Raw genomic sequence first — 21,853 nt, 5'->3', positions numbered from 1 at the left:
AAGAGTGTTTATTTTACCATGATGATGTGTTTTTGTAGTTTTTTCATGTTATATATTAGTAATGTATAGTCCAGAGTGTCAAAAGAGTCTCCTTTTCCTGCCTGTGAGTTTAGGTTGTGGTGGGTGTTTGTAATGGGCCATGATTGAGAGCTGCGGAGTTGAAGCTGAAGCCAGCGCTCATCAGTGGGTGATAAAGGGGTTCACATTATATATTCTCATCCAATCTGTGGCCTCACTGTAGGGAGCACAGAGCAATGGTGCCAACTGTAACTGAGCTTTTATGTGAAAGGGTGTGAAGGAGGTACACAGCTGTTGAAATACTAAAATGGCAAAAGGTGAAGCAAATGCAGTGCTAGGAGGTGTGTGAGTGCAGTGTGTCTGTGTGATAGGGTGGTGAAGGAGATGCAAGGAAGTATGCACAGGAGAGAAAGAAAAGAGGGTGCTGAAGCGGAAAGAGTGTGATATATACAAATGGAGTGTTTCAGTAAGATATGAAGAGAAAAGGGTGTGCGTACCTAATAAAAATCCACAGTTTTGCACAAAATGTCTACCCAACTGGAATACTTTAAGAGGGGAATCTCCACCAAAAAAGGATACCTCATCCTAACCATATGAAAAAGTTTGTTTGGTGGAGATGTCCTCAAAATTCCTCTGTATCAAGAACATGTCACTAAAATCATCAGGAGAAAAAACTCAGAGGCCTTCTGGTAGTCTGCCCATCAACGTGGGAAAAGGAAGGATGACCTTTGCATACTAATAAGGAAAACGGGGTGAGGCCTAACGGGCGGACCTTGGGGATGATTTTTGAGCATTGCATACTTGCAAATAAAAGGGAGCACCATGGCCTTTGCTGTCAAGACAAGAAAGAAGCCACTCATCACAGTCACTGCAGATCAGATTGTGCTCCAATAGATCAACAATACATTCACCTGAACTAAGGATTCAGATTGTTCTTCAACGTGGAAGACAAGAGGAAACACACTTGCTTTGCCAAGCCCAAGAAGTTAGGGTAATTTGTTCATTACAGGAGCTTCAACTGTTGCACTTGCTGTGTTTATATTTGTAAGTGCTTCCCATTGAGGTTTAATTTCTGGGAAATGAGCATCAGGACCATAACAGAACCTCATTTTTTCCAATAAGTGTTCACACTTTCTACTGATTAATTAGTAAGTGCTACCCCGTTGGGTAAATGTCAATCTACACTACAGCTGTGTAAAAGACCACAAGATAATGATTCCAGTGACCTTGTATGCATCTAATTTCAGCAAGTGATTGTTCGTTGAGCGTCTTTATCCACAAACCTGAGAAAATATGAATCCTCATCAATCGAAGATGACAAGACTGCAAAGAGGTGAATTTCCACCAAACAGGGGTACTTCCTGTTAGAACCAGCTGTCTCCAGTTGGCAGAGGTATACACTTCTGACAAATAGGGACCCACCTTTTCTAGTCAGGGCAAGGGGATCACACCCTTCGATAACCCCGGCTCACCCCCTTGGTAGCTTGGCAGAGCAGACAGGCTTATCTCAGAGGCTGTGTGTTAAGCATTTATGACCACATACAGTAATAAAGTGAATACACTACAAATGGACACGACACAGTAGTATTATAAAAATAAGTATTTTTATATAAGGCTTAGCACAAGACCAAATAACGACAAAAATGTACACAATCTTAATAAATACTCTGGGAAGGGAAAAAGGATAGTTCAAAGGTAGTTTCTTCTTTAGCACAAAAGTCTTTAGAATCAAAGCAAATCTTCTTCTTGGAAACACAGTTCTTAGCAACAGGGTAACCCACACGGGGGCTACACGACGTCGAGGCAAAGTTAATCCAAAGGTTCGGCGTTGACCGCGAGGAGCGCTACGTCGAGCCCGGAGTCACACGGACCCCCAACAACACAGTACCTTTGGAAAATGAAGCACACGATGATCAGCGGCGTCGAGCAATCCGGCGTCGCGTCTTCGGTGTCGATCAGGCCTCAGCAGGCGTCGTTGTCGATGATGCGGTTGCACAGAGTGAGCAGCGCTCACGGCGTCGAGAGGGCACGAGGGTGATGCGATCAGCAGCGGTGCAGACACGAGGTCCCTTGGAGCTGGAGCCGTCCTCCCACTCACTGGCGTTGCTGCTGGCGTCGGTCGGGCCCGGCGGCCGGTCGTCGAGGAAGCGGGACACTGGGGCCGTTACCCACTATGTCGAGCTGGATTCGGCGACGTCCGTCGGCGTCGAGGTTGCCGGCTCTTTCAGAGGTGCTGGATTCACAGGTTCCAGCAAACAGCACTTTTAAGCAGATGAAGTCCTTTAGCCCTGTGACTTCAGCAGGAGACTGGCACTCTTCCAGTCCTTGGAGATTTTCTTAGCAAGCGTGAGAGTACACACACAGTTCCTCTCTCCTGGTTCCTTGGCAAAAATAAAGAAGCACTGCAGGATTCCCCCCAATAAACAGCACACTGGCAGAAGGGGTAGGCAAGTCCTCAGATCAGCAGGCCTCTTGTCCTTGGTTACAGGGTTCCTTGTCAGAAGTGATCTAAATTCTTGGTTCAGGGGTCCTTCTCTTATACCCCTTTTCGGCTTTGATCCCTTTGTCCATGCAGGGGAATTTCCCAACATCCTGGGTCTGTTGTGGGTGGAGCCAGGCAGAGGCACCTGGCCTATTCACTGAGCAGGGCTGGGTCCTCAGACGCCCAGCAGGAGGTGGAGCCAGTATTGACACTGGCAGGAGCAGAGCTATCGGCCTCCTGGCAGGAGGTGGGGCTAGGATGGTCCATGGCAGGCACAGAGCCATCAGTCGCTTGGCAGGAGGTGGAGCCAGCATTGTACCAGGCAGGGCAGGCTATCAACAACTACTCTCCCCCTACTCTCAACGCAAATGTCCCACTCATCCCACACTGACTCATCCAGACCTGTGGAGCCACCCAGCTCCTGTCACACACACGCAAGACCAGCAGAAACCAGATATGGTTAGACAAGAAAATAGACACTTTCTAAAAGTGCTATTTTCAAACCCAGAGTCCAAAAACCATCCACACCAACGGATGCGTAATTAAACCCCGAGTTCAGGGATACCAAACTCGACATTGCACCATGCTCCCCGAGCCAGCTAGGATCATAGCATTAATAATCCCGGCGGCCCATTCTAACTAATGGAGAGCAGGCTACCTCGCAATAGTGAAGAACGAAGATGGCTGTAATTCACTATTAGGACATGCCAACTTGGTCAGGCGTGTCCTACCTTATACTTACAATGCACCCTGCCCGTGGGCCTACCGTAGGGGTGACTAACATGAAGTCAAGGGAAGGTTTGAGGGGCTGGCAAGTAGGTATACTTGCGCAGCCTGCGTGACAGCACTAGGCTGCACGTGGGTCTCGCAATGACCGACCCGTAGACATTCTTTTACGAGGCCGCTCCTGTGGGTGGCACAACACGTGCTGCAAGCCCACGAGCGGCATTTGAATTTACAAGCCCCGGCACTCCTGGTGCGCTAGACTAGGGACTGACAGTAAACCAAATAAGCCAAACATGGATACAATAGATACATCAATTTAACATCGGGAGCACTTGCGCTATGGCACTGATCAGCAGTGGCACGGCGCCCAAAGCGTATACCAGCAAAAACATCGTAAAACAGTGGAGGCAAACAGAAAAAATGGAGGAGAGACTCAAGCCAATGATGTCAGGTCTAACACTTCCTCTTCCCTATATGAAGTAAAGTGGAGTGGGCGCCAAGCTGGGCCCTCCCCAGGCCCGGGTAGCCCAACACCTGGAGTCCTGCCTCTTGATGCTGGGTGCTCTGGAGCCCACTCAGGACACCCAGTGCACAGCACTGGGGCCCGCGGGGGAAGCCTCAATGCCCCCACAGTCCCTGCCAACTACCCGCCTCCAGCAGGAGCCAGCATTGCTCCGGCATGCAGGGAGCATCAAAAAACTCTGCTCCCTGTGTGTGAGAGCAATGTTTTCATTTGTTTTCCAACACGTTTACTAGTGCACAGGAAAACAGATGAAAAGTCAGCTCCCAGGGGGCTGGAGATGTTTTCCTGCTCCCCCCCACTTGGAGTGGATTAACAGTTTGTTCTTACTTGATGAGAGCTGGCAAAGTTCCCGCCAAGCGAAAGCAAACTGCTATCTCCCAAGTGTGGGCACCTCGGGAGATAGCGAACCAGCCCTGGAGAGTCATGGTCCTCAGTACCATTAATGGCTCCAGGAGGGAGTTTGCATGGCCTCCCTCCTTTAGTTTACAAAGGGCCAACCCTAGGGAGGTGGTGGTCCCCGGGTCCGAAAACAACAAAGGTGTGGGGCTGCACTGCCCCCATTACTATTTTTATGCTCCAAGGAGGTGGCGGTCAAAGAAGCAATTTTAAAAACTGAAGGGAGGTCCCTGGCGCCTTTGAAGGCCTCGCTGGGATAGCCTACCTCCAATTAAATTTACAAATAAACCCAGGGGAGGTGGTGGCCCCAGGGGCTTCACCTGGCCTTGCATGCAGACCCCTCCTCTTTTTCTATGTTAACGCTTACCCCAGGGACCTGGCCATTCCAGGGGATGAAAAACTAAACAAGCGCTGGAAACCATTCTTGTTTTTTTGTTTTATTTTTCATTTTCACTGTGATTTTAGCCAAAAATATATTTTTTTAAAGTCCTTTTTTTGCCATGGCAGGGTCTCTGGGGGACTCCGCCAACAATTTTCACTTTTCTTTTTGGGACTCAGCTGAGTCTGAGTCTCAAAGTTGCTGTTAACACTTCCTGGTTGAAGTGTTGGTAGCCGATGGGTGTACTATACTTCATTATATGTTTACATTTACCAGACAAACATAATTACTGTTTATTATTCCAGACCTCACATATCACCATAGCTTATATTGGAATTATTGACCACTTCTATTGTCTTGAGTTTGGATGAATGATAAGATACTTGTTTACATATTTACATTACAAACGTAATCTGTACCATCGCTTTTCATTTTTCAAAGGAAACAGAAACATTTTCACCATTAAGTGATTGTGTGCAATCACATCCTAACTAACTATATATAATTATGCAATTTTGAACCTTATTGATCTATTTCGTTTGCATTGTGATGAAATGTTATTAATATCACGGAAGTATATCTTCCATTGCTATGAGTTTAACCCTAATTTGTTATTTTGAAGGCAATTGGGCACTTCACTTAAGCCTGGTAAAGAAATACGTAACTTTAACATTGAGATAAACATTGGTTTTGATGGAGTGCAATGCTGTTTACATTATTATTCAGCTATCTAGAATATATACAGGTAACTGTGTAACATGGGCCTATGTTTCCATTGAAGGATTCTGGTGGCATCATACACCAGCAAAGTTGTTTATAAATGCTACCTTAACCCTAACATGGCAATGTAGGATCATATTTTATATGTATGCATTATGGATTTTTTATATTACATGATTTATTAATTGATTTTAGTACTCCTAAGAAAGAGTGGGAGCATTTGTGTTTCATCTATTTAGAATCCATTGTTTGCAGGAGACTGCAAAAATGTCTGCTAATGTTATGTGAAATGTGTTTTGTTTAAAATAATTTGCTAATATTTAAATTGTGCTTTTACTTTCATGCAAGAAAATGTATTTTGAATCAAATTCTCAATGCAAACAGTATTTAAAGAAAATTAAAAACATGCATATGTTTGTTTTGTACCATTACAAAATAAAATGATGGACGGCGTATTGAAACTTTTCAAATACTCACCTCCAGTCACAGGTCTGTGTTTAATCCTTTGTCATCCCAGTTGGACCCAGCTATATGCAAATCAGTCTTGACCCTGCTCACCGTGGGAGCAGGCCGGCCCGAACTGCAAAGCCAGGTCCGCCCTGGACCGTACAGAAGGATTCTGGGACGGGTGTTGGGGGGTATCAGACCTCATCAGCCAGGCTGGCTTGAATCCAGAGTTGAAGCAAGCAAGGGACCTACATCTGGGCACACCCTTAGCCACTTAGAGAGTACATAGGAACATCACATAATGTTTCTTTTGTAGCACACTGACGCTATAGAAACTATAGAGTATGCTTAACAAGACATATATAAAAAAGTAAAGCACAATGTATGACTAAGGTATGTTATTTTCTGCTGACAGGAATCTGTTTTTACAATATTTATTGAGACACAGTGGGAAAGTGTTCAAAATTATGATCTTTTGGTTGGTATTCCCCTAGATTGTTTTCCTTCTTTTGCTGAAACCGTTTTTGTTGACCATAGGACTCTGCACAATTTGTTCTGGTAACCAGTGGTAAAGTGTTTGTGGTCTCCCTTTTAAACCTAGTTAAATATTCATATTTCTAATTGGAACCTTTAATCTACTTCTAAGACCCTGTGTGTGGTACTACATGTATCCAGGGCCTTTAACCCCTTCCACACTCATGACGAGCTGGGCTCGTCATGGTGTAGCCTCCTCGTACACTCATGACGAGCCCAGCTCGTCATGAACAATGGGTATTTTGGTACTTCAGCACAGCGGGGGAAAATGCATAGCAGCCATGGAGTTAACTTAACTGCTACTAGTGAGCTGCAGTACTCATTGGGCCACCCACTAAAGCAAGAATGTAAAACATGTCTGCAGGCATGCCCCTGGGACCTTGGTGTGCCATCCTTTTTAATCCTTGTAAATCAACCCTAAGGTCGTCCCTAAATGCCCATTGGGCAGGGCACATGGCATTTAAAACTTATGGTATTCATATTTAATGTTTTACATGCCCTGACAATGAAAAACTCCCAAAGTCATTTTTCACTGTGGCTAGACTGCCATTGTCATAGGAAAATACTGGGTCCCACCATAACAACTTCTAGTACTTACTTTCAGTTCAGGGACAGCTAGAAAATGGTTTAAGGACTTATTTTTTAGTAATTTGAAATCTATTGTAAGGGTCAAAATGGATTTTATACCAGTAGTTTGAAAATTAATCTTTTGGAAAGTTGCCATTTTCCTGCCTAAGCAGAAAAGAGATTTTCTACCTGTGTCACCTTATTGCTGATGGCTCCCTTGTAGTGAGACGTCCATTGCTTTCAAACAGTGGACAAAGGGCTTAGGTGTGTAGAGGTTTCTTCTTCCATGAGCAGGATGGCCTGGAGGGCTGTGCCCAGCCTCTTTCTGAGCTACAAGGATGCCTGCCCAGTTACTAGCTGGTATAGCTCACATCCAGGCAAACCTCCTTTTTGTCTTGCTGGTGAGTTTGGCTCCAAACCTAGTAGGAGGGGAATCTGCCCCAGATGGTTTGAAGTAACCACAGACAGAGTTCACCCATTATTATAGCTCCATCTCAGGGTAGGCAGGGAGCTCTGACCTGTTGGAGCGAGGCCTAAATCCCAATTGGTGACCCCGAGGCCCTGGACTATTGGCTGGTGTTACACTGTGCCGCTCCTCTTACAAAACTCAAAGATATGGGACTTAGGTACTTGTAGCCAACTTTCTGCCTGAAGAATTATCAGACAATTGGACCGCCATTGAAGTCACAGCCGTCATAAACATCGAATCCCAGGGGGCTTCATCTTGCTGGTTTGTCCTGCTGAAAGAGATCTGTCTTCCTGAAAAGTATTAAGTCCGAAACTAGAGGGTTTCACCACGAACTGATGCCAAGCAGAAACCCATCGAAGATTAATCCTTTGTTGTCACAGACTTTGGACTTTTTGGACCTTTCCCAGCTTTGTCGATTACCACAGTCTTTATCAACACAATATTATTGAGCTCTGCTTTGGATCCAGGTTGCAACTTGCCACACTGACAACATGTCAACTACCACTTTTTCTCCATAAAAGTTTCTGAGTCAGAAGGTACACTTTCCATTGTGATGAACCTGGTCCCTAAACCCAAAACCTGATGTTGACCTGGTCTACTGCAACCAGATACCAGCAGTTGGCATTTTGTAATTGTTGGTGCTTATTAAAATATATTCTATGCTATGTTTCTAACTTGATTTAGGATTTTATTTGTCTTGAGTTTTCACTTTATTACTGTTTAAGTGCTGCATAAATACTTCACTCATCGACTCTAGGTTAGGGCCGACTGCTTTGTGCCAAGCTACCAGAGTGGTAAGAATAGGTTTATTTAGTGACTTTGGTGTTTCACCCTGATTTGGGTTAGAATTATCGTTTGAGATAAATTCTCATTTCCCTCAACTAATTCTCCAATTTATTACAGAAAGATTTATTGGTAGATGCGTACATCAAAGCTGGGCCTGGAAGAGTGACCCTGTCAGATATACTGATTAGTGCTCTAAGAGCACCACTGCCATTGGGGGAGCATTGTTTTATTAGCACTAAAAGATAGAAGAAAAGCTGCGTTAACCATCCGTTTAAGTTTTTTATTTGTTTAGGTGAGCTAAATATCTTGCAAATGAAGTCGGTCTTTTGAATTTCGGTTAATAATTCATACTGAAAACCTCTTTCCTGTGAAATTTGAGCTTTGACGCCATTGGCAAATGTTTAATTAGAAGGCTTACCCCTAATATGCATTTGCCTATAATAACGCAAAGTTAATGCACTTCCAATATATACAACCACATGAAAAGTTCCTCTTAATGTACTTATAATAATTTAATGACACCTGATATAAAGCCATGTGAAGAACTATCTGACATTGTGATCCTCCACATTAAAAGGAATAGCTCAAGTGCTCAATTGAATTTAAATAGTTGTTTGTTGACAATTACCACTACATGTGTTTTCTAGCTGACCGTATTGAAGAAAAGTCATTAGCGTCTTCATCAAAAACTTTTAAAAAACAGCGACTCAACCCACTGTATTCTCTCATCTGGATTACTGCAATGCTCTTTGTACTAAATACCTACCTGTAAGACTGCCAGAGGTCCAAAATGTAGCTGCCTACTTGATTCTGGGCCCGAGTGGGCGTTCTCATCTTTCGTCTCATCTCCCAACATTATCTTGCCTTCCTATTGCCTAATGGTCTAAATTCAAATCGATATGTCTCTGTCACAAAGCTATCTGTAGCAGGGGACCTCTTTTTTCCACAGCACAGATTTACAAGATATCTGCAAGGCATTCTTTACATTTGGACACATACAAAAAAGTTAGAACGTGGGTATCGTCCTTCTTCGTGCTTACACCCAAAGCCAGAGTGAACTGCCTCGGACCTTTAGGTCCTTCAAGAACTATTGTATCTTTTGCAAGTATCTGAAAGTTCGTTTTTCCATTGCTTGCCTCTTCAATCAGCAGAGCTGCTTTGTATTCCTAGATTAGCACCAGGTTACCGAGATCAACATGAACATTATTGCTTACGGATTTACAGAGGTTATGGACGTTTCCTAAATCATTTTCCAATGCCATCTGACTCTGCTTCATGGAGAAAGCCGGCCAGGTGTCAATGACGTCCATCTGAAATGTTTACCTTGTAGGATATTCACCAGTACACATTTTGTGGGCATTGGTAATAGAAAGCATCAGTCAGTAGTGACTGTTTCAGAAACTTTAAAACTAAGATGATCACCTCACATCATCCATCCATGAGAATACCTGAAAGGCAATTGCTGCAGTTTCCACTCACAGCCAAGAATTGTTCTCAGAGGATAACCCCGAATCTAGGCTGAGCATGCGCTGCCATGAGTTACAACAGGAGAAAGGGAGTTAAAGTGAAGATCAGGTATGTTTTATTTAGTGGACACGTTGATTTTTATAATTTCAATATTCTGGATCACCTGACGGAAATTGATCAAGTTGCTCTTATAACATCCTACTACTTTGTATGAAGAGTGCTCCTTCTTTTTACTAAGCTGGTCAGCAGTACATCTAAAGAGAATGTCTCTATTGATGCATCAGTCCATTTCGTGGATACCAGACCTCGTTTTTCCAAAGTTATCTTCTAAAAAACTGCATATACCATCAACAAATGTGGCAAACCTTTTATCAGCAACACACAAAGTATATATTGTTTCGGTAAAAGGATTCTTTATTTACATCAGAGCTTCACAAACTGCAAATGAATCCATGTTAAGTAAGATATAATAAAACTTTCGCATTGCTTTACAGAAATACTTCCAACTCATGTTCATTTGCACACATTTAGATACTAACAATCTGTTGAACATCTACAGATATTTCTGATCTAGTCTTACACAAATAAAACATATACTGGAAAATAAATTCAGAGTAATCTGACAATTCAAGGATGACGGCTTTCATTAGCTACAGTCATCTCCCTAATTTATGGCTTAACCTAATTAGGAAGCATGCTGTGTTCAGATCAGTAACTTTACAAAGTTATATAAACATGCCATTCCTGATTTCAGCTACACATCGAATGAGGTCAATTGCAGACGAAAATGAAAAAAACAGGCAATGGCAGGGCACTTAGGTGGGGGCTTGAGACACAGGACCTCTCAGCCTACCAGTACCCCGAATCCACAACTACTGTGCTGCTCCTTCACGAAATAGAAATAGGATGGTCAGTGCGGACCCCCATATCAGAGATACTTACGGTGTGCAACAATGGGGCCATATTTCAAGAGACTCTTATTTCAATGAGCACAAACTAAAACACAGATGAAAATGTTAAAGCTAAACGTTTTACCTCTTCGAAAAGCTTTAAAAACCTAAAAGAATCAATATGTGTAAAACATATTGACTAAAGCTATACAGTATGTTGCTGCCCTCATATTGATGTAGTATGGCGGATGTACCTGCCCCTCTGCCCAAAATGACTATAGGTATTTTACATAAAGACGGCAAAGTAAGAACCCCGACGACTCTTACAGCTTCTCTCAGCCTCAATCTGCCAAGAACAGCGGTAAGAAAATTAGTTGCAAAACTATCAAAACGGTTACATGAAATATGATATAAGTATGTAAACGCATTATGTTTTTTGATGTAGCATTTCTTTCGCAAAAAATTGTTTTCTGGATGTTAACTCGACAAATATTACAGTGCATTTACATACTTATTTACATCAACACTTTAAGTAAGTATGTTCGTGAAGCAGAATATGTTGGTTTAGTAAAGAAAGCTATCTTTCCAAGATGGTAAAATACTTTTTTTATTCATGTGAGTAGTTTCTGCACCTCATGCACACTAATAATGAAAGCACTCACTTGCCTTGAACAAATTAAATTAATAGCCAGGGACATTACTGTGAGCAAGAAATACTCCTCTTGTCTGATCAAAAATGGGAATTACATACACTTTATTTATGAAATAGTTGGAATGGACTGACCCTAAGAGCTCAATAGCTGAAGGAGTCTCACCGAAAGCGATCAGTAGATGAAGGGGAAACTTCATCTCTGTGTATTTTTTGTTGATCAATGAAACAAGCTCTGGCTGCACCAGACCTAGAAATTACTCAGCAACATTATTTTTACATTTTCTACACTTTCTGAGGTTTCTTATTTTTATACCTTTTTAATGCTTGGCGCGGACCACAAAGTTATTGCCTATTATAAGTATTTCTTTAAGAACCTGTGCAGAGATAGCTATGCATTTACATTGGTTGTAAGTCTCAAACAACACAACTGCATTAAAATCGGTGATTACTATCACATTAAAAATAAGCTAAGTCGAACTATATATAAAGTTTAGTAACTACATTAGATGCAAGCATATACCTTGGCCCATGCCATCTTTACTCATTTGCATAAGCCGTCCTTTTTCTTTCTTTCCAAACAAGCGGCCGAAGGATGACTTGATGCCCTTTTTCTTTGGACCCTTGTGTAAGGAGTCCAGGCTGCCGTTGGTGCTGCTGGGGTAACTGGTTTGATCTTCAGCTGAACTACGAAATGAGAGAAAAATGTGAATTATTTATAAATAATTGCAAAGGGAGGATTCCAATCGACTAAGGAATATAAACAGTGTGCAATCCCTGTCCAGGGCCGGACTGGAGGTCCCTCGAATTGGGCATTGGGCATTTCCCCGGTAGGCCGGAAGAGTGGGGGCCGGTTTTGCAGCGGTGGGAGAAGGTTCTGCAGCAGTGCTGTAATATCTGCTCCCAGTAACAAAAGCAGCAAGCAAGCACCTCCTGGGGCCAGGCAGTGCTTCACCAGGGGCTGGTACGAGAAAATTGCCAGGGCTGCTTTGCGTTCCCAGTCCGTCCCTGTCCCTCAGGGCTATGCATACCTCGGCAGCGAATGTAGAGCTATAGGTCATCAATACGTTATGGTGAATCAAATCCAAGCTATCGATGGGCATTACAATACAAAGAGCAAAGTCTAGACTAGCCAGTACCTGTCCACTTACTATGAAGTGTGAGTTAGCAACCAAGGTATATTTCCCCACAGTCATGTTAAATGTTATCATTATTTCTAAATTGCATAAATACCTGGAGGTGTCTTGATGCTATCTCTGTTATAAAAGATTGACAGGGAGCTCACCAATTGCCAAACAGCAATCTTTTGAAAACTTTTCTAAATGAGAGTAGATTGCTCATGGATTTAAAATGCATGGGTAAGGTATTTCATATTCCATATCATATCATCAAATGTTAAACGGAAGGGTCCAATTTGTTTTTCAATATGTACAACTTACAACTGGTATTTAGTCTGGATTTAAGCATTCATATGTATAGGAATATAGTATTTGCCTAAGATCACAAGTTGTATGTTGAACTTAGGAGCCTTAAAAATGGGACTTGATTCTTCTGGTTCTACAATTTGAAACTAAACTATCTCTCTCTGTACAGAATGCATAAACAGCATGGAACAAATTATGTAAGATTGCCCAAGGCAAGTGCAATTTTGCTCTAATATTTGCACCAACCAACCAGTGCAAGTAAGCAAATTTTAAAATCCCAGTGGGTCGGAAAGTGTTTTTGGACTGGTAAGTTAAGTTACAAACCGTATTGTTTGTGTTGTCGCACTGTACCGCTGACGATTAGATCTATTCTTGTATATGTTATGTTATGTTATGTTAACCCTTTGTTGAAGCGCAAACAGCTGCCCCAGCAACGGAGCGTCCCGGCGCTGACCTAACCAGTACCTGAGGGGTGGTGGGTTAACCAACAGAAGACTAGATGACAGAAAAGAGATGGGTTTTGAGTACCTTTCGAAAGGCAGTCAAATTGGTTAGGGTGCGGATGTGTAGAGGCAGGGAGTTCCAGAGTCTTGCCCCTAAGACTTTGAAGGAGCGGCCGCCCATTCTACAAAGCCTGGTTCGGGGGACCGTCACGAGGTGTTGTCCCAGTGAGCGCAAGGTGCGTTGGGGAGTGTAGAGTACAAGGAGCGGGCGTAGAAGTTCAGAAATGTCTATGATTCGAGACAGAGTGACATACCTGCTTCATCTTATTGTATTATAATATATAGTATTGTATTGTAGTACTTGTATAGGCCTTCTTACAAATCCCAAGCCATACGATTTGCATCAAACCCTTGGGTTCCCTTTCAGATTTATGGATAAAAACTGTAATGATTGTAGTTGTGCCGGTACAGGAGGCTTGGAGAAATGATCTGATCATGGTAGAGGGTTACTGTGCCTAATCATGAAGCGCTGGAGAGAGTGTGAGAAAAGACTCCGTTTCACAAGCTTATACTTACCATCATTTAGGATTATTGTGTATCATAAAGTAGAGACCGCTGATTGATGTGTATAAATGGGGTCCACCAAAAGCCCAGTGCTTGAGGTATTGTTGGGAAGACCAGGAGTGGTATATGGAATCCACCCTGGAGCGAGAGAGCCCAACCCTGGAAGCACTGTTAAGTAACTGGACACTAAACTGTAGGGAATCTTCCAGAAGTAACAAAGGGCCAACCTCTGAATGCATAGAGGAGTACAATATGGAGTCAATTGAGAAATGACAGAGGTCTGACTCGTAAGAGTAGAAGAGTCCTAACTAACCATGGGCGGAGTTTGCAGAGTTGACCTACGCAAAGCTATGTGAAGTGCATCAAAAACTCAGCCGCACTACACGGAGCTCCGCAAGCTGTGGAGTACGGTAGAAAAATGCTGTTCGCGGTGATTGCACAGTGCCGGATGCTTGCCCACGCTGTGCAATCATTGCGAACAGCACCATGCACAGCGCAGGCTTACCTTTTCTGCCGCTCAAGATGATTTTTAATCGAGCAGAAGCTTTCCCAACGTGAATGGGCAGTTGCTCAAAACGAGCGGTCGCGTCATGGGCGACCACTCACAATGAGAAACCTGACGCCCCCCGTTTTGAGAAATCTCGCCGGGAGGTTTATTTTCCACGCTCGCCAACCTGATGTTGGCGATCGTGAACGAGGAAAAATCTTGCTGGGAGGTGGATTTTCCTTGCTCTCACCCAGCAACTCGACATTGGTGAACGCGAGCAAAGAAAGAAACTCCGCTCTGCTGCGCGAAGCGGAGTTTTTCGGAACTCCGCGAGCTCCGTGTAACGCGGAGTGCGGGAAACTCCGCAAACTAAGCGAGCGGAGCAGACTTCACCACCCAGGGTTAGTCCTAACTCCTGGGGTAGTGGTAATTTATTAGTAACCAAGAAGTAACAAGGGTTCAAGGCTGGAGTCATTGATGAAATAGTCAGGGAGTACCATGTAGAGTCAGCCCAGGAGAGACGAAGGCCTTACCTCTGTGGGGACTGCTAAGTGGTTAGGAACCACTATGTGGTGTACAGACAGAAACAGCAGCTTCTGGAAGACCAGTTAATCACCTGTGAGTATATTATATGGAGTCCACCTAGGCAGGTGGTCCAGGCTTTGTAGGTACAACTAATGATCCACTAGGCTAAATTAGGATGCAATAGAGCAGTCTGGAGCCCACATGACAGTTAAAGGGAGCAATGACAGAGAACAAAGGCAGTAAAGTGTGTGCATGTATAGGCGTGTATGTGGCAGTTGTCATCATGAAGCCACAATGAGTAGGTGTAGCCAGGAAATGGTAGGCAGCAACAACACCTAACGACCATGTGGGATCGAGTATGGTTAGTTGAAACCTCAGTATTTCAAGGTGGAAAGTTTAAGAATTGGAGTTGTTAGTGTGCAGCATAGACTACAGGAATCTCTTGATAGTTCAATGAAAATAAACGGCAGGTGCCTTTGGATACCTCTTTTGTCATTGTACACTCCCACTACTCAAGCATCTGGTACCAGCAACAGGGCACCTTTGTAATATCTGGTGCAATTAAACAGCAATGAATGCCTTTATAATCAAACAGGGCACCATAAGCTATGTGTAATTTTAAACCAGGGTCCGCTAGATGCGTGCCACCCAGGGGCATTGCTGGCAGAACATGAAATCCTAGATGTTTATCAAATGTACATGATTCTCCTTCAAGCCACTAGCAGCCATAGACAGAACTCTGCACGCGGGTACATGAACTGTAGGGGAACTAAAATGTATGTCTTGCTCAAGAGTTTCCTGTAATCTCACTAATGCTTGACACACACCAGCAATGACTGCTTCCTGTCATCACCTCCTCATCATTTGCTGCTGGCTCTTGCTACTGATAACTAACTTTCAACACAAACAAGTGCCCCATGTTTACCTAATTTGCTTTCATCGTTGCTTTCCAATCTCTGACGCCTTGCCAAATGTAGTGCTACCTATGAATCTTTAATAGAGTGGGGTGCTATTTAATCCCTAAGGAGCCCCCCAAGAATGAGAATTCTACACAATGAGCAATGCTGGCATCTGCCACAAAACTAGGCTGCTTAGTGGTGCAAACACCTGGAGTAGCTGTGGTGAAGCTGCCTCATGGTCGTGGGACGGACTGCGGTTTTATTATCACTCTCTGGCTGACTTGTGATTACATTCCAGAGCACCGCGTTCTGTATTCTTTAGTAACCCCTGGCAGGCACAGTAATGGAAGCCATTAAGGATGTGTGATGATCAAGGACAAAAGGTCTTGTTCGGATGCGTGCAGTCAAGGCTACTGCATTGAGACTGAAACTGGCGCTTCCCAGGCAAAAAGATCAGCTCTGCTAATGCACAGCGGTACGGCCCTTGAAAGCGTTATTATTTGGTGTTATTAGTAATGCGGCAATTTATTCATTTATTTATTTATAAAACGCAACATTCAATATCTGGCAGACTATGTCAATCTCTAGAATGCACGGTTGTCTGTACGAATAGCCTGTGGCCTGGAAAAGAGAGAGACTTGCTGCAGAGGAGCTATGGCGGCAATATCCAACCAAGGTTTTTTTTTTACTGCAAGCAAACTACCACTGATAGCACAGAAGTCTGCAACTACAATGCAGGCAAAGAGCAGCAGGAATTTTCACTTAACGATTTAAACACCCATAAGTAAAAGTTACTTACATTTGGTAATGTAATATCTGGTAGAGACACAGTCTAGCTGCAGATTCATTAACTTTATTCTCCCCTAGCGCCAGTCTGGATCTGGAAATTTTTCAGCAATATCTCTGCGCACTGGGGGACGGGGTCATACAGCTCCGCGATGATGGCGGATCCGGTCATGACATCAGCGGAGCCATAAAAAATCTTTGAAACATTAATTAGGAAAAAACATCAAATTGTATGTTAATACCAGACATGGATTTGAAAGAAAACACCAACAAAATCAATAAAATCCTGGGCTGCATCAAACCATGCACCCTGGTGAACAAGCCTCATGTAGGAGAAGAAAACCATACACTCTATAGACCATTCATCAATGGTAATAAATGGCATGGCAAGAGCAAAACAAAACCTACAAAAACAACACCAAGCTGTTTGTTGAATCACACCATTACATGACATATTCATAGTGCCAATACAAGGTAGGATCTTTGAAAGAAAAAACTAAAAATCACTACTGTTCACTGATGACTAATCCAGTGTAAAAGAGAAAACACCCTCCACCCACCCTACCGACCAAACACATTTGGAAATGGATGGTATGGCAACATCTAAACAAAAGCTCTGTGGCCAAGCCAAGTGGTCTGCTGAGTCCCATCATAAGTTGCAATAGTGATACTAGTATATAAAACCAGTACTGAAAAAGGGTATATATAACCCTTACCTCAAAGGTCGTTCGCAGAGCAGGGAGGATGGGCAGGGAGTTAATGAATCTGCGGCTACCAGATATTACATTACCAAAGGTAAGTGACTTTAACATCTGATACAGACATCTAGCAGCAGATTCCTTAACTTTTGAATTAAATACCATAGCTATAACCCCCCCCGCCCTCCCCCGGAGGAGGGTCTGCAAAGGTATCCTACAAAAGTTCCCAAAGAGAACCAGCTGGTCAAAACTAACAACTGACCAAATGCAAGTAGGAATAGCAACACAAGAGCTCGGCTCTTAATAGAATCCATGATCACTGTCACAGAACATATAAGTAAAAAACTACCTTACAGGTCCGAGAGAATCAGCCCTTGAGGGAAAAGGAAAGGAGAAAAACCCCTAGAGGATCCTCTGTCAGATAACATACATTATCCCCTATCCCCCCAAAGGGGAAAGAACAGTCGATGACCAAAAAAGGGTGAAATGCTTAACAAAATCCATGTAATCTGCATTGTACATGACAATAAAGAAAATCAGAAAAAGAATTTCCTGATAGAATCTCAAAGAAGGATTTTGAGAACCCATTTCCCCAAAGGAGAGATAAAAAACAATACCTCCTTGGTATAAATAATTTAGTTTGGACCAAATGAGCATTCCTATTCTTCAAATACGCCAATTGTATAACAAAGATGTATATATGGACATAAATATGAATACAAACATAAACGTGTCACCAGATACTCCAACTGGCCCTGCAATTCACAGAATTTCACTGGCCAATAACTACTACCAGACCGCAAGGACGTAAAAAGCTTGCCCTAATACAGCTTTCAGTGCCATAGCCTGCAAGACTGAACACAACTTCGAGCAATAGATAAGCTCGAAACATCAAGGCAAGCAAGAAAAAGAGAATCAACAGCTTCTTTGATGAAAAGATCTTTCTTTTCCCTTTTTTTTGAAGACTAAATATGTATAAAACACAGGACACAGTAATGTATACTATGTATGCCTACTAACTAACTAGCACCGAAAAACTGTTCCAAAAAGGACTTTACAATCATTTTGAAAATGGTAACGCACCTATTAGTGCACTTGTCAACAAGCACATATGACCACACCTGTGATACAAGACAGATATGATTGTGAGTCAAACAATCATGTGAAACACAGCAGTACATTAAATCATGTATACCCCGTATACAAAAAATCACTCTGAAATGAGAAGTTTGGCAAAAATACACAACACAGTGAAAAAAGGGTAGTACACTACCAACACAACATCATAGGTCACTTGCCATAAGAAAAAGCAGTCTGTAAGAAAGAATTTACATCACATGAAACAACAGTCAAGATTCCTCACGAATTATGGAATGCAGAAAATAATAAGTACATTCTCTACAGAAGACAGATAATGCCAATCAGACAGAACGATGTATGTATCAAGAATATCATAGGAAGAAGAAAAGCCTACTATAAAGACAAAATCTTCCTATTATAACAGTTTCTCCAAAGACTTTTATAGATGATTGTCGGCCTTGTTGGAGATCAAAATGGCCCGACACCTTAGGACATTTTATCTGAAGTCAAGTACAAGAAGCCATCAAGTTTACATTGGTCTTGGGACAAGTTGGTCATAAACCTTTGGCTGCCAATTTACAGCACCACAATATGAGGCAGGGATAGAATTTGCCAGCAGTTGAGGTAATATTTATGCCTTAACTAGACACTGTTCCTTTGCCCTAAAGGAAGAACTTGCAAGCAAATAGCATTCAAATAATGCAAGCATAAACTCTGAGCCAGAGCAATGCTTCAACTTGCTGAAGCACCTGATTACTTCAAGAGTAGAACCAAAAAAAAACTATACACCAACCTACAATTGGCATAACCATATGTCTGTAAAAGAACACTGAAGAAGAAAATCATACAGTTTGGATACTGAACAGCTTCTAAGAAGCATGCAACAGATCCGCTTCCTCACAGGAAGTCTCCTCTCTTAATAATAGCCTCTTGAGCAGAAAGCTCATCCTCAGAGACCAGAAAACAAGGATAAACTTCCTCAGACATTAGAATCAATACCCAAATAATAAAGAAATGGCACTTAGGTTATAATCACCACTCCTCACCGGAGTGCACCTTGTGGTTCTGAAACCGAAACTGGAAATATACAACATCCTAATAAGTCTACTCCTTGACCAACCAAAACATATACCCCAAGCCTAGGGACAAGCAAAGCACACATCAACAGAAAATGTTGGACTACGACTCTGTAGTTTTCCATCTTCCTTGGAAGCGTCTTAACGTCTCATCTGCCTGATCCCTGAAAAGACAGGCACCATCAAATGGCCTCCGAGAAACCTGAAGATGCCAGCTAAGCCAGACGCCTTAGCGTCACTGCAGATACCATGGCCCGACTCACCAAATCTGCTGTGTCCATGCCACACCTTATGGTAAGCCTAGCAGCCTGCTGATCATCTCTAATTAAGTTGCCTACCTTAGCACGGACGTTATCCGGAAGAGATGGAAACATGTTCTGTAAAGAATCCCACAAAGCATAGGAAAACGCCCCGTCACACAAAACGTTTTGGTGGCTCTCAATGCTGAGCTGGCTAAAGCAAATATATGCTTACCACAAGCATTATGACCCCTAGCATCCTTACCCACTGGAGTCTTAGGAGTAGAATCTACATCCTGAGAAGATGTTGCAGCCTGAGTCACCAGGACCCTTGTGGAAGGATGTCTACACAAACAAACTGGGTCCCCAGGTGCAGGCAAATGTCTATGTGCAGCATCACAGTTCACTGAGACCCCTGACTCAGGCTTGGCACAAGCACTTAACAAAATATCAAATAGGGCCTCTCTATACGGAAGACAGACTCTTCTCCCATCTGTCCCTGGCAAAGGAACTTGAACAAAGGGTCTCTGGACCTCTGCACCGTTGGAAGCGACAAGTCTAAAACTGCAGCAACTTTGCTTAGCATGTCTGCAAAGCAGGAACTTGCCTCCGTGGTAGGACTAGGGGGAGAAAGCAACTCCACGGCTGGCAAATAATCCATCCCACTAGCCTCACCAAGAGCTGTAAGCCAGCTCTCCTCCACCTGAAACACATTGATGTCAGAAATGGGCTGAAGAGGTCCAGCCCCAGTCGACACAGGTGGTCCTCCCAACGCCTCTTCCTGAAAAGGAGCCACAAACTGTAAAAATTCCCACAGGTTGCATAGCCAACTCTGCATCTGATGCAGACACTGTGCCATCGCAACGTTGACGGGGGAGGAGAGGTGCCTTCGACCGGCGCCACCGACGTCAGTGTTGGAGCCGGTTGGTCGAAGACTGGCATCATAGGCAAAGATCCCCCAGGACTGTGAGCCTGTGCCAAAGCGACATCTGCTGACATTGACTGATGGCGATCCATCGACTCCGATGGCGCAACCGTCACCAAGGACAAATCCTCTGATGGCACGCCACCCAACACCTTGGCACCTAGAGGCGCTCCAAAGGGAGATGGGGTCACAAAGATGAGGTGTAAGGACTCATAATATTCCTTCATTAAAGCCATCAACACCTGGCTCCCAGAAACACTGGGAAATGTGGTACGGAGTCGCACACAGCTTCCTCAATCATTGAACAGGAGGAGCCATGGGAGACAGACACTCTACGAGATGAAGTCTGAGCATGCTGCGACTTCAACCATCCCTTACCTTTCGACTTCCCTGAAGAACGACATCCTCCAGACTGGCTTCGGCTCGTAGATAAACCCCGCAATTGCTCTTCCCGGGACGATGAAGACCGAGGCTGGTAAGCCTTGGATCGCGATACATGCGCCGCCATCAACTTCAAATGCTGCTCCTTCAATGACTTCAGTTTTAGTTTCTAGCAGGAATCACAATCCTAGGCATCATGGTGCTCACCTAAACACCACATACAAAATTGTATGTGGGTCCGTTACTGACATACGTCGGCTACAAGACCCAGTAGGTTTGAAACCTGTCAACATTAGACAAAGGCACACTGTTCTGCTGACATCAGGGGTTAAAGTAGGTTAAAAAAAACGTCCTGAGGCACCGCTTTTCCGGATCCGCATTACAGTGCGAAAAAGAAGAAAATGATGTCTGCGTGCCAGAGGGGACTTAAATGGCTCCACTGACGTCATGACCAGAGTCGACTTGATCGCAGCCATACAACACCGTTCCCCGGCATGCAGAGGTACTGCTGAAACATTTCCGGATCCAGATGGCGCCTGGGGAGAATTCAAAAGTTAAGGAATCTGTGGCTAGATGTCTCTATCATATTCATTATTTTATCAAAATTTTATTGCCCTTGGCAATTACTGCTTAGACTTTCTTCCTAAAACCCTGCACATCAGATGACAAGCATTCATAATATTAGAGATGGGTGTGAATACGAGGGATGTTCTTCACCAGTGCGTTGTGTATGACATCAAGTAGACGACATTGAAGCCAACGTTGTCTATGATGTCACTTCCAGCTCCTCTGTGAAAACATCCCTTTCCCCTCTTTTGACCCATCTGCAATATTACGTTATGCATGTGCCCATCTGATGTCCTGCCCTACTTACAACTGTTACACAGCGGCAGAGGAGTGATGCCGGTGCCACACACAGCATGGTCTTCTCTTCCCCAACGAAAGAAGAAAAAATAATACCTTGCCTCCCACCTTAAACTCCCTCTGTATATCTTCTCACCCGCGAAAACAACATTACTTGTGTCCAGTCTCCTACACCACTCTCTGTTTAACCTCCTCCTACCCAAATATAAAAAAGATACCTGTCTTCCGGTCACCCACCACGATCTGCACCTTTCCTCCCCTTTTCTGCATAAGCCAAGCTCTCTGCCCTCACACGCATTGACAGTAGCCAGAACAGAGGCGCTGATAAGAGCAGTTTGTTTCCCATTTCAGTGTAAGTCCCCAGAGACCCACGCTGGCAGGAGAGTATGATACTTGGCACATGCCGAGC

At 43.5% G+C, this 21,853-nt stretch overlaps 1 protein-coding gene across 1 annotated transcript in view; it reads right to left on the bottom strand.

The window, feature by feature from the left end:
• PPFIA4 (PPFI scaffold protein A4) overlaps positions 1–21,853 on the bottom strand; it is a 2,319,747-nt gene that overhangs the window by 1,211,692 nt on the left and 1,086,202 nt on the right. The window contains exon 17 of the mRNA XM_086923084.1: positions 11,577–11,740. Coding sequence (XP_086779210.1) covers positions 11,577–11,740 — 164 coding nt within the window. The remainder of the gene's footprint in view (positions 1–11,576; positions 11,741–21,853) is intronic.

Source organism: Lissotriton vulgaris, chromosome 5 (genome assembly GCF_964263255.1).
Source record: "Lissotriton vulgaris chromosome 5, aLisVul1.2, whole genome shotgun sequence".
Taxonomy (NCBI): domain Eukaryota; kingdom Metazoa; phylum Chordata; class Amphibia; order Caudata; family Salamandridae; genus Lissotriton; species Lissotriton vulgaris.
The sequence above is the reverse complement of the archived record's forward strand: the minus strand, read 5'-3'. Positions and strand labels throughout refer to the sequence as shown.